The sequence below is a fragment of the Gymnogyps californianus genome, chromosome Z (genome assembly GCF_018139145.2).
Source record: "Gymnogyps californianus isolate 813 chromosome Z, ASM1813914v2, whole genome shotgun sequence".
Lineage (NCBI taxonomy): Eukaryota > Metazoa > Chordata > Aves > Accipitriformes > Cathartidae > Gymnogyps > Gymnogyps californianus.
In genome coordinates this window covers 75,225,610-75,243,655 of record NC_059500.1, presented here as the reverse complement: position 1 = coordinate 75,243,655, position 18,046 = coordinate 75,225,610, and the positions used below count along the sequence as shown (strand labels likewise).

The window sequence follows — 18,046 nt, the reverse complement described above, 5'->3', positions numbered from 1 at the left end:
CACTGATCACACAATGAAGTCGAATAGGAAACCCCAGTCACCCAGGAATTCTGGAAGTGATCACGGACTGGCCAGAAGGCAAAGATGTTGGAATATCACCAGAGGAGGAGGTGATGCGTGCTGAAGAGGCCCCACTGTATAATAAACTGCCAGAAAATGAGAGGCAATATGCCCTGTTCACTGATGGGTCCTGTCGCATTGTGGGAAAACATCGGAGGTGGAAGGTGGCTGTATGGAGTCCTATGCGACAAGTTGCAGAAACTGCAGAAGGAGAAGGTGAATCGAGTCAGTTTGCAGAGGTGAAAGCCATCCAGCTGGCTTTAGACATTGCTGAACGAGAAAAGTGGCCAGTACTTTATCTCTATACTGACTCATGGATGGTGGCAAATGCTCTGTGGGGGTGGTTGCAGCAATGGAAGCAGAGTAACTGGCAACGCAGAGGTAAACCCATCTGGGCTGCCGCATTGTGGCAAGATATTGCTGCCCGGCTAGAGAACTTGGTTGTGAAAGTACATCATGTAGATGCCCACGTACCTAAGAGCCGGGCCACTGAAGAACATCAAAACAATCAACAGGTAGACAAGGCTGCTAGGATTGAAGTAGCTCAGGTAGATCTGGATTGGCAGCATAAGGGTGAATTATTTCTGGCTTGGTGGGCCCATGACACCTCAGGCCATCAGGGAAGAGACGCAACATATAGATGGGCTCGTGATCGAGGGGTGGACCTGACCATGGACACTATCGCACAGGTCATCCATGAATGTGAAACATGCGCTGCAATCAAGCAAGCCAAGCGGTTAAAGCCTCTTTGGTATGGGGGACCATGGCTGAAATATCAATATGGGGAGGCCTGGCAGATTGACTATATCACACTCCCACAAACCCGCCAAGGTAAGTGCCATGTGCTCATTTCCGGAACAATCTTATATATACCTGGGCCAAAGAGCATGGCATTGAGTGGGTGTATCACATCCCCTATCATGCACCAGCCTGCGGCAAAATCGAGCGATACAATGGATTGTTAAAGACTACACTGAGAGCAATGGGTGGTGGGACCTTCAAACATTGGGATACACATCTAGCAAAGGCCACCTGGTTAGTCAACACTAGAGGATCTGTCAATCGAGCTGGCCCTGCCCAATCAGAACTTTTACGTACTGTAGAAGGGGATAAAGTCCCTGTAGTGCACATAAAAAATATGCTAGGAAAAACCGTTTGGGTTACTCCTGCGTCAGGCAAAGGCAAACCCATTCGTGGGATTGCTTTTGCTCAAGGACCTGTGTGCACTTGGTGGGTGATGCGGAAGGATGGGGAAGTCCAATGTGTGCCTCAAGGGGATTTGATTTTAGGTGAGAACAGCCAATAGATTAAACTGTATGCTATTAATTGCTATATAATCCTGCCACTGTATGTCATCATTATTATAATTGTTATGTGCTATATTAATGGTATTACAGTAAGAATTACTTAGATTAATGAAGAATGAACTTTGACAAAACCAAGTGAAGTGCAGTAGTGATGGAACCAGGACTGACTTCAGCATGCAACAATCCGACACCACACACCATCTTGCCGCTGCGCCCAATGTCACCTGCCTGCCACATCACACCGAAGCCCAATCCTGTTCTGCTGACTGAGCGGACTTTGCATCATCCCTCCTGCCCAGACAGACTGTTACAATAGATGGAGCTCAAAGTCATGGACTGAATGAACTCAACAGACATTTGATAGAGATGGCCCATAGACCGTGGGAATGATATCTGTGTGTATATATTAAAAGACAGGAAAAGTTATGGTGATTAATTGGAAATGTATCAGAAAGTGTGGGATCTGGGCATAATGTAAATGGTATAGAATAAGGGGTGGATATTGTCCTGGTTTCGGCTGGGATAAAGTTAACTTTCTTTTTAGTAGCTGGTACAGTGCTGGGTTTTGGATTTAGTGTGAGAATACTGTTGATAACACTCTGATGTTTTAGTTGTTGCTAAGTAGGGCTTATCTTAAGCCAAGGACTTTTCAGTATCCCATGCTCTGCCAGCAAGCAGGTGTGCAAGAAGCTGGGAGGGAGCATAGCCAGGGCAGCTGACCTGAACTAGCCAAAGGGGTATTCCATACCATGGAACGTCATGCCCAGTATATAAACAGGGGGGAGTTGGCCGGGAGGGGTGGATCGCGGCTCGGGAACTAACTGGGCATCGGTCAGCGGGTGGTGAGCAATTGCATTGTGCATCACTGGTTTTTTTTCCTTCCCCCCCCTTCCTTTTTTTGTTGTATTCCTTTTCATTACTATTATTATTATATTTCATTATTATTGTTGTTATTATTATATTTTACTTTAGTTATTAAACTGTTCTTATCTCAACCCACGAGTTTTACTTTTTTTTCCTTTCCTTTCCTCCTCCTCACCCCACTGGGAGGGGGAGGGGGAAACAGCTGCGTGGTGCTTAGTTGCTGACTGGGGTTAAGCCACAACACAGTGATAAGTATGTATTAAATGTAGGTTTGATCTATTATGTGCTAAAACAACTGGGATATATCAGAATAATGGAAAGCTAAATTTGGCTCACTATGTTCAAAATAAGTGGCAGATATTATTCAGTCTGTATTTTCTCTCTTTGATGCTTCCAGCCCACTACCAGCTTTCCAACACAGTATGTAAATCAACTCTAAGCAGAAAACTGCTGAATTTTTGACCATCCTTTGCCTTTGCAATTGATTTGTAAATGTGAATCTCAAAGTGCTTTGAAAAGATTACTGGTTGTAGAACTTCAAGGCTATTGCATGTGATTTGCTATAGAAAATGCCTGCTGATGTTATTTTATTGTGGTCCCTCTTCCATGTTTAAGTTAACTGGAGACAATGATCTCACCAGCACCCTTCTCCTAGCTCAGAGCAGGAAATCCTTTCCCTTGGCATGATACTAATCTTTTGGGATCTTCTGTGCTGCAGAAACAGAAGCACTCAGCAAAGGATGGGAAAGTACTATGTCGTGTATCTCCTAGGATAGACGCTTGCGGGGAGAAGGGCTAATAAACATACTGGCTTCAAAGTATTAATTCTTTTCTGCCTTTGTTTTCAGAAACAGGCATAGTCTGAAAAGCATCCCAGGATCTCAGTTTGAGAAGCAGGACTTGTAAGAAACTTCATACATTCAGGGACTGAGCCATAGTCAAGCTGTGGCTTAATAGTCGGAACAGCAGGACTTTCCCAGATCATTTCCCTTGCAAAAAATGTGACAAATTTTCTCTTCTCCCCTCTTGGATTTGCATGTATTTTCATATAATACTGACAGATCTAGCAGACAATATGATAAATCTCCTTCCATTCAGTTGATAGTGTTATCTTTCAGATGACATTAGGGATGAAAATAAAGCAGAGACATTTAATGCCTTCTTCACTTCTGTCTTTAACACCAATGATGGGCCCTGGGACCCCCGGAGCCCTGGGTTGGAGGACTGTGACTGGGGTTATGGATAAGCTCCCAGTTGACTTTGAACTTGTACGGGATTTACTGCTGCAATTGAATGCACATAAGTCTATGGGGCCTGATGGGATTCATCCCAGGGTACTGAAAGAGTTGGCCGATGTTATCGTGGGACCTCTCTCAGTTATTTATCAATGGTCTTGGGAATCTTGTGAGGTCCCAGTTGACTGGAAGCTAGCAAATGTTATTCCAATTTTCAAGAAGGGCAAGAAAGAAGACCCTGGTAATTATAGGCCTGTCAGTCTCACTTTGGTGCCTGGTAAAATTATGAAGATTATTCTGGGAGTTATTGAAAAACACCTGAAAGACAATGCAGTCATTGGTGAAAGCCAACATGGGTTCATGAAGAGAAAGTCATGCCTTGCTAACTTAATATCCTTTTATGACAAGCTTACCCACCTAGTGGACGAAGGGAAGGCAGTGGATGTGGATTTTTTGGATTTTAGCAAAGCTTTTGATACAGTCTCTCACAGTATCCTTCTGGACAAAATGTCCAGCATACAGCTAGATATGTACACAACACAATGGGTGAACAGTTGGCTGAAGGGTCGGGCTCAGAGACTTGTACTAAATGGGGTAACATATGGCTGGTGGCCAGTCACTAGTGGGGTTCCCCAGGGCTCAATTTTAGGGCCAGTTCTCTTCAATGTTTTTATCAATGACCTGGACACAGGAATTAAGCACACACTAAGTAAGTTTGCCAATGCTACTAAATTAGGAGGAGCCATTGATTCCCTCGAGGGTAGAGAGGCCTCACAGAGAGATCTTGATAGATTCAAGCGCTGGGCAATCACCAACCATATGAAATTTAACAAGGACAAATGCCATATTCTGCACCTGGGACGGTGTAATCCTGGATGTACGTATAGACTGGGGGGACAAGAGGCTGGAGTGCATTCCTGCAGAAAAGGATCTGAGGGTTTTGGTTGATGGTAAGCTCAATATGAGTCAACAATGTGCCCTGGTGGCCAGAAGGGCCAACCGTATCCTGGGGTGCATTAAGCACAGTATAGCTAACCGGTGCAGCCTCAAGTACTGTGTGCAGTTTTGGGCTCCACAATATAAGAAGGCTGTAGAAATATTAGAATGTGTCCAAAGGAGGGCAACAAAGATGGTGAAAGGAATAGAGGGCATGACTTAGGAGGAATAGCTGAGGATACTAAGTTTGTTCAGCTTAGAGAAGAGGAGACTGAGGGGCTCCCTCATGGCTATCTACAACTTCCTCGTGGGGGGGAGCGGAAAGGGAGGTGCTGATCTCTTCTCTCCGGTGCCCAGTGATAGGACGTGAGGGAATGGCTTAAAGCTGCATCAGGGGAAGTTCAGATTGGATATTAGGAAATAGTTCTTCACTGAGAGGGTGGTCAAGCACTGGAACAAGCTCCCCAGGGAAGTGGTCATGGCCCCAGGCCTGTTGGTGTTCAAGAAGCGTTTGGACAATGCTCTTAGATATATGGTTTGATGTTTAGGTTGCCCTGTGTGGAGTCGGGAGTTGGACTCGATGATCCTCATAGGTCCCTTCCAACTCAAGATATTCTATGATAGATTCTATGATTATATTTTTCTACATTTCAAACAAATAAGAAGGAGGCCTCCTTCTTTGTTATTTTATTTTGTACTATGCATAGAGGGTTTTAAAGACATTATTATTAAATTTTGGGCCACTGAACATGTACATTTTACACATACCGAGCATTTCTACAATATAACATGGTAGCAGAGTCAAAGACTTAGCAGGTTCCTATAAAGCTGTATGCCCCTCTGTTTCTGTGATCTTTTAGATTGTTTCTTTGAAACATTAACTAATTTTGCCCCTTTCAGTTCAGAAGGTTCCAATGTGATATAAAATTAGGCATACAAATTAAAGTGACTATGACACTGGAATTTTTAGGATTCCTAAAGTGGAGAAGCTTATATAATGACAGTGCCTGCACATCTTTCACTTTTTGAGTCTGTTGGACAATGTCAAATAAGTTTGACAAGGGAGCAATAGTGTCAACAACATACAGCCCCTTGCAACAAGTCTGCACCAAATAAAGCCCAGGGCCGCTTGCCCCTTAGCAGATCAGAGGCAACACCATGCTATCTATGCCTCCATGGCTGCAGACCACCAGGTACCAGCCATCTAGTTAGCATGTAGACTGTCTGTCCAGCTAGCAAGCCAAACACAGGTAAGCAGGGGACATAAAGCAGGAGCAGAGGGATCCTCAGTTCCACTGCAGCCAATAGAAATCCAGGTCTGCTGCTCAGCAAAATTCCCTTCAGACATCTGTTTAAATAGGGGCTTTGTAAATTTTCACTGACATGTATAAATCCCCTTCTACAAGTAAATAAAACTTTATTTTAGCGAAGAAGAAACACAGATGCATTAATCGAAAGTCAAGTATATATGTCATGTCAGCAGCTAATGAATAACAAAAAGACCCATACTCCTTTAGGGTAATGACAGCTTCCTACAGGATCCAGCATGTTAATGAACTGTCAGAGCTCCAGTACTAACAGTGAAAACACAACTAAACGACAACGAAATAGGACCTTTTAAAGCTGTAGCCCATGATGAGGCTGAGGACAAGTTCAGTCTCTGCCATTAGGCTTTCAGGACCTAAAAGCATCTTGTTTTTGAGTTGATAATTACAGTGTGCTGAGCCAAGCATCTGTCACTAAGGAACAGGAGCTGCCCAAACACAGCAAAATGCATAGAAGTTTACTGGCTGATTTATCACACCATAATTAACTCAGTTACAGTCTTTTGAGACATGGAAGTGAAAGACAGAAAGAGGGAGAAAAAAGAAGGAAAGGGAAAAAGAAGTTCAAAGAGCTTTGAACATTTTGTCCCAGTCAGTTTCCAAGAAAGAGGAAAACACTAGGAGAGATTCAATTGATGAATGCCCTCCCATAGCCCACTGTTTCTGAAGAAGTGGCTGTTGGGCAGATACTCAAGAGACATATTTCCCAAAGCACACAGATGCAGTCTTTGCAGAGATGTGAACCCTCCCTGAATGGCAGCACACATGCATACCAGAGCAAACAAGAAGAATGGCAGAAAAGGCTGAATGAACTTCATTCAGGATCTCATATACTATGTCAGTATAATGAACATGACAAACAAGAGTGTTACACTCATAAGCAGACTGAGTTGGCAGCTCCAACCAATTAGTACCTTGTTAATTTTATGGTGATAACTAGTACAAATGTATGATATTCTATAAAGCCTTAATAGATATTACCATAAATCATAGCCATCTTTCTCCTCTGTGCTCTTTATTCCCAGAAAGTACTTACAATTAATGGGAGGAAGTGAGCAGGCTGCACAGCATCAGAGAAGATGGAGAAGGGAGATAGGATTTTCTCTGAGATAGAGCAGCTTGAAGACCCTCACACCCTATTTGCAGCAGAGACGCAAGCAGTGCCCACCCCTAGTGGAATGGTAAGTTCAACCTCTGGAGAAGGGGAAGGATGGAAGCTGGTGACTTCTGACACCAAGAGGAAGGCTCCTGTCCCACCTAAGGGCTTACAATTGCAAAATAGGTTCACCGCCCTCAAAGTTGAAGAGGACCCACATGTACCTACAAGCAAAGGACCTGGTCCACCTAACCCTAAACCATGCAAGACCACCAGGAAGAAACAGCGAGTTATCGTAATGGGTCAATCCCTGCTGCGGGGGACAGAGGCACCCATCTGCTGACCTGACCTATCAACTAGAGAGGTTTGATGCCTGCCAGGCACCAGGATCTGGGATGTTGTGGAGGGACTGCCAAAGCTCATCCGACCCTCTGACTACTACCCCCTGTTTTTCTTCCATGTGGGCACAAATGATACTGCCAGGGGAAACCTGGACAGGATCAAAAGTGACTACAGAGCTCTGGGTGTGGTAGTGAAGGGCATGGGGGCCCAGGTGGTGTTTTCCTCAATCCTGCCAGTGAGGGGAAAGGGTGTGAGGAGAAGGGCACTAATAGAACAAATCAATAATTGGCTGCAGAACTGGTGTTGGCGGCAGGGTCTTGGGTTCTATGACCATGGGACCCTGTTTGCATATCAGCATCTGCTTGAGAGATGGCATCCACCTCGCTAAGCAAGGCAAAGTTATTTTTGCCAATATGATGACAGACCTCATAAGGAGGGCTTTAAACTAGGAATGACGGAGGAGGAAGAGGGTGACCATCAGTCTTGTGAGGCAGCGATGGACAGGGTCGATGAGGAAAGGGCATGGGGTGGTGTGACGGGAAGGGATCACAAAGTCAGCAGAATGAGGCTTGGGTGGGGTCACCTCCAGCACTTGCATGTAAGAGAGGAAGTGTCTACAAGGCACCGTTATGCAGAAATCCCCCAAACCCTCTCCAAGAACTCAACATGTTGGGATGTGTCTCTGAAGTGCCTGTATACTAATGCACACAGCATGGGGAATAAACATGATGAGATAGAGATCTGTGTGCAGTTGCTGGGCTACAATCTTGTTGGGATCATGGAGATGTGGTTGGTTGGCTCCCATGACTGAAGTGTTCCAGTGGAGGGATATAGGCTCTTTCGGAAGGACAGGCTGGGAAGACAAGGAGGGGGAGTTGCCTTATATGTGAGAGCAGCTGGAATGCATGGAGTTCTGCCTGGGGATGGAAGAGGAGCAAACTGAGAAATTATGGGTTAGGAATAGAGAGGACAGGTAAAGGTGACATTATAGTGGGTGTCTGTTATAGGCTGCCTGACCAGGAAAAACAAGTGGCCCTCTATAGCTGGCTAGAAGCAGATTCACATTCACAGGCCCTGGTCTTCATGGGTTAGTTCAACCACCCCGATATCTGCTGGGGGGTCAACAGAGCAGGGCATAAGCAATCCAGGAGGTTCTTGGAGTCTATCAATGACAGCTTCCTCCTCCAAGTGATAGGGGAGCCAATGAGGAGAGGTGCTCTGCTGGACCTCATACTCACCAACAAAGAGGGGCTTGTTGGGGATGTGAAGGTCAAAGGCAGTCTTGGCTGCAGTGACCATGAGATGGTGGAGTTGAGGATCCTGAGGGCAGGGAGGAGGATGAAAAGCAGGCTCACAACCCTGGACTTCAGGACGACGACTTTGGACTCTTCAAAGTTCTTCTTGGAAGAGTCTCATCGGATAAGGCCCTGGAGGGAAGAGGGGCCCAAGAAAGCTGCTTAATAGTCAAGGATCACCTCCTCCAAGCTCAAGAGAGGTCCATCTCAACGAGCAGGAAGTCAGGCAAAAAAGCCAGGAGGCCTGCGTGGATGAGCAAGGACCTTCCTGGCCAAACTCAAGCGCAAAAATGAAGCATACAGAGGATGGAAGCAGGGACGGGTAACCTGGGAGCAATACAGAGACGTCCAAGCATCCAGGGATGCATATCCGAGCATCCATTTGGCTAAAGCCCAAATAGAATTGAATCTGGCCAGGGATGTCAGACAACAAGAAGGACTTCTATAAGTACGTAGGTGACAAAAGGAAGACTAGGGAAAATGTGGGCCCATTACTCAACAAGACAGGGGACCTTGGTTATACAGGACATGGAAAAGGCTGAGATACTGAATGCCACCTTTGCCTCAGTCTTTACTAGCAAGACTGGCCTTCAGGAATCCCACACCCCTGAGACCAGGGGGAAAGCCTGGAGTAAGGAAGATTTACCCTTGGTGGAAGAGGATCAGGTCAGGGAATACTTAAGCAAACTGGATGTACATAAGTCCATGGGCCCTGATGGGATGCACCCACGAGTGCTGAGGGAGATGGCTGATGTCATTGCAAGGCCACTCTTGATAATCTTTGATCAATCATGGCAACTGGGAGAAGTGTCTGAAGACTGGAGGAAAGAAAATGTCACTCCTATCTTCAAGAAGGGCAAGAAGGAGGATCCAGGGAACTACAGGCTGGTCAGCCTCACCTCGATCCCTTGGAAGGTGATGGAGCAGCTAATCCTGGAAACCATTTCTAGGCACATGAAGGACAAGAAGGCCATCAGGAGTAGTCAGCATGGATTCACCAAGGGGAAGTCATGCTTCACCAACTTGATAACCTTCTATGATGAAATGACTGTCCCTGTAGATGAGAGGAGAACAGTGGATATTGTCCACCTGGACTTCAGGAAGGCTTTTGACAGTGTCTCCCATAAGATCCTCATGGAGAAGCTGTTGACGTATATGGGCTGGATGAGCAGACAGTGAGGTAGATCAAAAGCTGCCTGAACAGCCAGGCCCAGAGGGTGGTGATCAGTGGAACAAAGTCTAGTTGGAGGCCAGTGACTAGCAGTGTACCCCAGGGGTCAATACTGGGTCTGGTCCTGTTTAATGTCTTCATTAATGATCTGGATGATGGGGCAGAGTGTACCCTCAGCAAGTTTTCTGATGACACCAAACTGTGAGGAGTGGCTGATATGCCAGAGGGTCGTGCTGCCATCCAGAGGGACCTCGGCAGGCTGGAGAAATAGGCTGATAGGAACCTCATGAAGTTCAACAAGGAGAAATGCAAAGTCCTGCACCTGGGGAGGAACAGCCCCATGCACCATTACATGCTGGGGGCCACCCAACTGGAAAGCAGCTTGTCAGAAAAGGCCCTGAGGGTCCTGGTGGACACCAGGTTGAACATGAGCCAGCAATGTGCCCTTGCCACAAAGAAGGCTAATGGTATCCGGGGCTGCATTAGGCCTAGAGAAGAGAAGGCTCAAGGGGGGGGGGGGAGGAATCTTATCAATGTATATAAATACCTGAATGGAAGGTGCAAAGAAGAGGGAGGCAGGCTCTTTTCAGTGGTGCCCAGTGACAGAACCAGAGGCAATGGGCACAAACTGAAACACAGGAGGTTCCGTCTGAACATCAGGAAACACTTTTTTACTGTGAGGGTGACTGAGCTCTGGAACATGTTGCCCAGAGAGCTTGTGGAGTCTCCCTTCTTGGAGATGTTCAAAATCCATCTGGACATAGTCCTGGGCAACCGGCTCTAGGTGGCCCTGCTTGAGCAGGACAGTTGGACCAGATGACCTCCAGAGCTCCCTTCCAACCTCAACCTTTCTGTGACTCTGTGAAAAGTACTGATTTATTGATACACTGATGGAATTTCAAATGAAATTGACTGCAATAATTTTTTTTATTTTCTTTTAAACATATGCAATTCCAATACTTTGCAATGGAGCCTGAAACACTGTATTCAGAAACAGATATCTGGCGAGAGATCTAAGAGAGAAAGAGAGTATGTGAAATTATTTATGGGAAGACCTTTTTTGTCCTAGACAATTTAAAAGTCCCTCTTTATTGGACAGATGCTCAGTGTGGTAGAAGATATCTGACTCAGTTTATATACTACTGCTGTTTACCTGATTCTCACAAAGATTTGGACCACCATGGCAATGTAGCAGAATGCAGAGCGTCAGCTCTGCATATCTCCCAGGAGCACCATAGCAAAGTCTCGAGCCCTCATCCTGCAAAAATTTATGCACGAGCTGAACTTCATGTACCGTGATTAGTTACCCTGACACCATGTGGGTTTCATTGCAGCACACAAAACCAAACACAGACTTATGTATTTTCAGGATCAGGACCTAGTTAGCACTATTCAGCTGTGAGTTAATGCTTCTATACTTAATATGCAGCTTACTAAATGTGAGAGAATTCTGTGTTTGGTACAGTTTGGGGGTTTGGGTTTTTTTCACAGAACACCATGTATGTTGTTTCAGCATTAATGCTGAAAGTGAAATACTGTGTAGTCACTGATGTTTGTTTGTTTATAATGTTTAATGCAGCTGGGAGTGGAGGTACAGGAGCCTCATTTAAAAGCATGTCCTTTTATATAACATTAGAGAGCTCTAGTGGACATGTTGCCCATTTGTGATTCCCTAGTGGCTTCTGTTTTTCACAGGAATTAATGCATCTATATAACATCTTTCTTGTGCCGATCAAGTATCAGCAATTTGGTAACTATTTAATGCATTCCATTGCTTATGCTATGCCAGATTATTCAAATGCCCACTGGTAGAAGAAATTATGGGTTATTTCTAATTACAAAATAGTGCCACACAACAAAATTATGGTAAGAGAGAACATCGGGAATGTATAATAAAAATGCAGGAAAATGCCTCCTGTTGCACTGCAGGAAGATCCTTATGTGTATTGTGCTTAGTGCAAATATCAAGCTGTGGATTACTGTTAATGTTCACAAGACAAATAGGTAGCCTGGCATCAGTCTTTACACCCTTTGAAGTCCTGCACATGCATATGCATGCACGCACCCATGCACAGATCAAGGAAGGCACCTATTATAGTATTTAAGCTATGCAAAGCTGGAGGCAAAGGTTTCTGACCTAGATCGTATGCCCTTAAACTACAGTTTGTGCTGTGAAGCTAAATCAGTCAGGATACAGATATGGATATCGCTTAGTCGCACATCCAATGCTCACCAACTGCACTGGCAATCTTTAGAATGACTTCTCAGAGAAACAGATCAGGCTTCCAGCAACACTTCAGAAATGTATGTACAAGTTCACAGCATAAAGAGGTAGAAAGAACCTTCTCTGAAACAGTTAAAGACCTTCATGTACTGGTGAAACATAGTAAGTAGTGCAGTTACTATTAATTACAACATTCTTTAGATATTTTTTCAGTTATTTGCTGCAGTGTTGATTGCTGCTTCAAAAATCAGCATTTGATATTGTGGTGCGTTAAACCCAGCCAACAGCCTCTCGCTCACTCCTGGGACAGGAAGAAAATAGAAGGAAGGTGAGAAGACTCATGGATCGAGATAATGACAGTTTAAAAGGGAAAGCAAAAGCTGTGTGTGCAGGCAAAGCAAAAAGAGGAATTCATTCACTACTTCCCATCAGCAGGCAGATATTTAGCCACTTCCTGGGAAGCAGGGCCTCAGCACGTAACCCCTCCCAATCTCTTGTCCACCTCCAGCCTACTTGTTGGGGGAGGGGGGAAAGGAAGAGAAAGCCTTGATGCTGTGCAAGCACTGTTCAGCAGTAGCCAAAACACTGGTGCATTATCAACACTTGTTTTAGCCACAAATGCAAATATTGACTTCTGGTTCTGACCCAGGATGTGTTTTATCCCAAGAATACATTAGGTGCACGGGACTGGCCAAAGACCACTGAAATTAGTGGAAAGACTACTGGTGACTTTGATGGAATACAGATTGGGCTTTGAGCCTAACACTGCTGAGTTCATTGATTCATCACAAGGGCTGAATTTGGCTTTGACAGATGTAAAGCAGTTCATCCCATGTACCAAAGTACTCCTTAATGAATTGCATACATTTTAACTCCACCCTTCTACTCCCAGGAATTTACACCATTTTTCTATTAGCACTACTAAGGAGCCCCAGCACTTGCACCAAAAAAAAAAAAGAATGACTGAACTACATATAGGCATTTGTACTTACAGTTGTCTGGCTTGAGCTGACTTTTGGCAATTCCAAAGTACTGGGGATTTTCGATTATGGGAATCTTTGTCATCCCAATGATGACTGCATCAGGACCCCCCTCAGAAGAAGACGGAGTGTTACTGCCATTTGAAATGTGATGGAGGGGACTTGCTGAATCATCATCATTGCTGATAACTGAAGAAGGACCTAGAGTTAGAAACAAAGATTCTCCTGTAACACAGAACATTTTCCCTCCCTCAGACAATTCTTTTTTTTTCTTTTTTTGACCAGTTTGTCCTCCATCCCACTAGTCAAGAGCTCTCTTTATGTCCCTTGCTGATCTTACCTCAGGAATTTTATACGTTTGGCCATTAAGAGTGGGAATGTGATATAAATTTTTGTACTAGAGATCACCTAGACTAAATACATCAGGGTCTAGCATACTGTATCACTGGGAAAGATCTCCAAATTTGATGAACTTCTATCATTCTCAGAAATAAGCTATGAAATACACACATTAACTTTTTTACCTTATGCCCTACTCTGATCACACTGCAATAATTCCTTTTCCCACAAAGCTGGCAAACATTCGCCTTCCATTTGAGGTGGCATTATAACACGACAACAGACATGGAGGAGATGGGCTCATCCTAACGTGGGAAGCTGTATGATTCCTGAAGGATAAAATGGCTGAGAGCCAAAATCTAGAGGACAATTTGCACAGTCACAGTAGGTGCAAGGTAGACACTCAGAAGAGCAGTGGAAAACACTCTTCCCACCCCACCGTGAGATCTGGGGTCATTTCACAGGGGCTTGTCCAGCCTAGGGGAACATTTCTCTGCCTTATGAGGCCCCATCAATGACCGAGTCTAGTGACCTTCCAGAAGGAGAGGTTTATTTTGATCAGTAATTTTGTGACAATTTTTGGTTTTTTCTCAGTTTGTGCTTTGTATTTTTAATGAAAGCACCATGGAGATAAAACCCTATAAATGGGTAAAAATAACCAACCTGCTTAGCAGAGTTCCACTTATGTGAGCTGCAGGGGCCTTTGATCTAACACCGAGATCAGAGCAGATAACATTTGAACTCTTGTGATTTAACCCCTGCTAGCTAATTCTATGTTATATCCTCCAGTTTACATTCAGAATTCAAAGAAAATCAACATCACCATTAAACAATGACATTTTGCCTAATCTGCCCATTGAAGAGCTGACAGAGACCACAAATAATTTTCAGATAATTCTCCATCCATGTTAACCAGGGATTTTGGGGTAGCATTCACATCTCCTAGAACGGCATCCTCAGATGACACCTGTGTTTGTCCCACAGGCAAAAGTGACAGGCAGGGTGACAGCAGAGTTCACAGCAATCAAAGAAGGGGGCAGCAGAGAGGACTTCGGGGAAGACAAAAAGCTGTGTTTACTCTGAGTCGACAGCCACTCCTTTGGAGCCCCAGACAGGTTTTAGGTTGAACAGAAGAGGACAGTGCAGAGGCAAGATGGGGATCTGAGTATCACCTGCACATAGATGGCATCTGTGTTTGCAGGAAAGTCGGGGGATGCAGAGAGAGAGAGGATGGGGACCAACAGCAGATCTTGTGGATGCTTCATGGAGGGCAGGAGAAAAGATGGGGAGAATATACCACACACACACAATTAAGGAACAAGATAAGAACCAGGACAGGCCCAGACACATCAGCCAAGAAAGGGCAGCTTTAAAGAAAAGAAACTTAGACTCTCTTACAGTTTTGTGGTTCACAGTATCATAACAAAAGCACTTTATCATTACATAGCATGGCTTACAGGAATAAAACAAATAATTTGGCATGTGGCTATTTCAACCATAGCTTTAGAGGCTCAAGCATACTCCTACCCCTATCCTGCTTTCTTTTCTCCCTAATTGGTTTAATGGTGCATGAGGGAAATCTCATTGTTTGAAAAAGTACTTCCTCCACTGGCTTGAAACATTAGAAGTAATTTTTCAAATGCCTCGTACTTCACTGGAAAGTCACTGTTGACAAATGTAAGTGAAGCCTAGATCTCTGCAATTTATGAAATGAAATACTAATACCAAGGCTGGTTTTGTCCTTACTGATCACCCAAATCCTCAAAAGACTGATTCTACTAGGAAAGATACCAGGATTAAGTTTTTGGTGAAGATTTTTCCAATGAAGTGCAGAGCCTAACAAACTGTTGGTCCCTCAGATGGCACACAAGACACATTTTTCAAGTGCATGTGAGTTTGTGTGCAGTAGAAATAAAGTGCAAACACATGAAAAAAACTTGTTCATTTTTTCTAGAGATTTTCCTTAGGTCTCCAAACTTTCTGAATGTCAAGCTAATGGCACCAAAAAGCAAGCAGATAAATACACATTTTCTTGGAAACAGTGCAGTCTTTTTATACTAATACAGCTTCAATATGAGGGTCAAATACCTTCCTTTACAGCAAATGGGTGAATTTTCTTGGCTATGCAATTAGAGGCACTCCTCTAAGTCTTTCATCCTTGCTGTTCTCTGCTTTACAGAAGGAGGCTCTTTTTTCATCATTTGCTTCTACCATGCATATAGCAATGGCATGGAAAAGTGTCTATTACACATTTCTAGGACAGTAAAGCAGGATATTCAATAGGAACTCATAGCAGCTATGTGGGTACTTGGCTGCTGGCCAGGGTCAATCCACCACACTCACCTAAGCAGTCTCAGGCAAAAAAAAAGCTTGCAAATACAGAATCAGAAAGAACATATGGTTCTGGTTTGCACTTGGCATGGCATTGCTAGCACATATTCCCAGACTTTAGTTTAGATGGTCACAATCACTGTATCCATCTATTTCTCCCTCAACCTAATGTGCTGACGATATAAGCAATCATCTACTGTATGTGCATTTACTCTCTGAACTATAAAAAGATTTCTCGGAGGCTACCATATCCCACATCCCCCTCGCCACACAGTTTTGTGCATCATACATCACTTGAATTATCCCTGAAGATACCACGAATGGCTCAGCCATGCTAGGAGGCAATAGAAGTAATAATTATCAAGAAGTAATAATTACCAATTTTAGCTTTGTGGTTGGAGCCATGTAGTTAATCCGGAGATATATCTGCTTAGTCAAGTGTTACAAGGCAGCTCAGGTAAAGAGGATTGCTTACAGTGATTACATTTGTGCTGATGCCTTAATAACTATGACTTCTTCCATGAAAAAGGATGTTGATTACTAGGAAGATTTATCAATAGATCTTGCACTAGCATTGGCTCTTCTTGCTTCAAGTCCTTGTTCCCAGAGAAACAAAGACCAGTCTGTGCAGAGACATGGTAATGGCACACCATCAGTCAAAAGCAGGACAGTGAGTACATATCACCAGTCAGCATCAGCTCTGTTGGATTTTGAGCCCATACTGAATCTTCTCTCTTTTTCCTTTTGGGATGGATGTATTTTTTCACTAGTTAAATACCTTGTTCTCAAAAAGCACTTACACAAGACTTCTTTCCCCATGAGACTCACATATTTGCTGTAGATTCCAAGAAATTCTTTTTTTCTGCATGATTAAAAGGCAAGTTTTATACTTCAGCAAGAACAGAGACTCAAACTTTCTTGTTATCAAGCTAAGATCCAAGTTTCTTAACAATATACATCTCCTTTTTAGCTCAACTCTTGAATCCCTGCCTATCTTCCACTTCCTCTAGAAGACAACTCATCAATCATGGCTTGGCACACTTTTTTCTGACTGAGATGCTACAAGCTTTATTTGAATGCTCTTTTACATTCCTAAATTCAACAACTATAGGCAACTGTGATATTAAATAATGTTTATGCAATTGCATATTAAGACTGCAATAATTAAGACTGCAATTGCATATTATTAAAACTGAATAAGACAGCCCAGACTAATAGAAAGTAATGCAATTGTACCAACATTATTTTATATTATTGGTCTCTTAAATGCTGCATGCTAAATACAGGGTGTTGAATTAAAAGGCATAAATAGAACACAAAGGGAAAAAAATTCAAAGCTAGCTGAATAAGCTTCCCAAAGACAAATCTGTCTAGTCTCTCTTCAGGTGGTGGACCTGTTCAAAGTAATTTCAGATTCTTCTGCAAATTCATTCAGAGTGAGCTTATTAAAGTGATGCTCTTTGCTTTGCAGCTGTTGATGCTTTTAATGTGGGAAAGCTCAAGGCATGGTGCTACTATGCTTCCCCAGCAGTTTGGCTGTGTGGAGCAATAGCATTTCTTGCCTCCCTCCACCTTCCAACCAACCCCTCGTTCTCATATCCCCATCCCTGCCAGCTCCTGAGAACACAGCCATTGGTGTTAGCCTTAGTGCCATCATCTCAATATTCACTGCCACACTCAGTTGCCAAACAAGTATTATGGAGTTAATATTCCATCGTTGGTGGTGAAAAAAACACAAGAATAAGATCACCCCAAGCAACATTATACCCAAGTCTATCCTGCTGAAGCACAATGCTCTTCACAGCTCAAACAATGCATGTCCTTCTATCCCAGTGCCTAATGTGCAACACAGCCAAAAACTACATTGCAGATGTTAAGTTTGTGACTCAGAAAACTGAGATTTGCCAGGCTTGGGTGTTTAGAGGATAAATAATTTAATGTCTTCTGACAAGTATCATTAATGTATTTAACTGATTTACACCTATCAGTGCTTATTAAAGCTTGTATTATGTCACTCCTTGATATATGAGGTGAGAAAAACATTCTGAAACTGTCCAAGAAGTTCAGTTCCCATCCAACAAGCATGTTCCCAGGAAGTCAAGGGAACCGGAATGGCAGTTGTTCCAGAGAGCTAGAGAACTTCCCTACACCCAGCAGCCAAATGCCTCTACTCCCCTTCCAACAATCTCTGAATTAAAGAAGGGAGGAGGCTCCTCAGAGATCTTTGGCAGGAGAAACTGGCTGGGAATAGAGGTTTAAACTCAATAAGCAGCCTATAAGACTATGTTCACCTGCAACCATTGCAAAGCAAAGTGGAGAGATTTGTTTGAAAATTGTGATGGAGCCACACCACTCTGACATCACCTTTCACTTGGGTGATCAAGTCTCCAATGTATTTTCCTTTTCTTTTCACATGAAAATCAATCTTTTCTCTTTCCTTATTTGTTGCAGCTTCATGAGAAGACTAAATTATGTTCTCATTGTATTGTTTTGATGCAAAGAAAATATGCTACAGTGACAGATTATTTTCTTTCCTAAAAA

The 18,046-nt window shown here is 43.6% G+C and overlaps 1 protein-coding gene across 3 annotated transcripts in view; it reads right to left on the bottom strand.

Annotated features, from left to right (window-relative positions):
• The window catches only part of LOC127027121 (BDNF/NT-3 growth factors receptor-like), a 192,164-nt gene that overhangs the window by 47,997 nt on the left and 126,121 nt on the right, over positions 1-18,046 (bottom strand). For all 3 annotated transcript variants that reach the window (XM_050912587.1, XM_050912588.1, XM_050912589.1), the window contains one exon: positions 12,848-13,036. In XM_050912587.1, the coding sequence (XP_050768544.1) occupies positions 12,848-13,036 (189 nt within the window). The remainder of the gene's footprint in view (positions 1-12,847; positions 13,037-18,046) is intronic.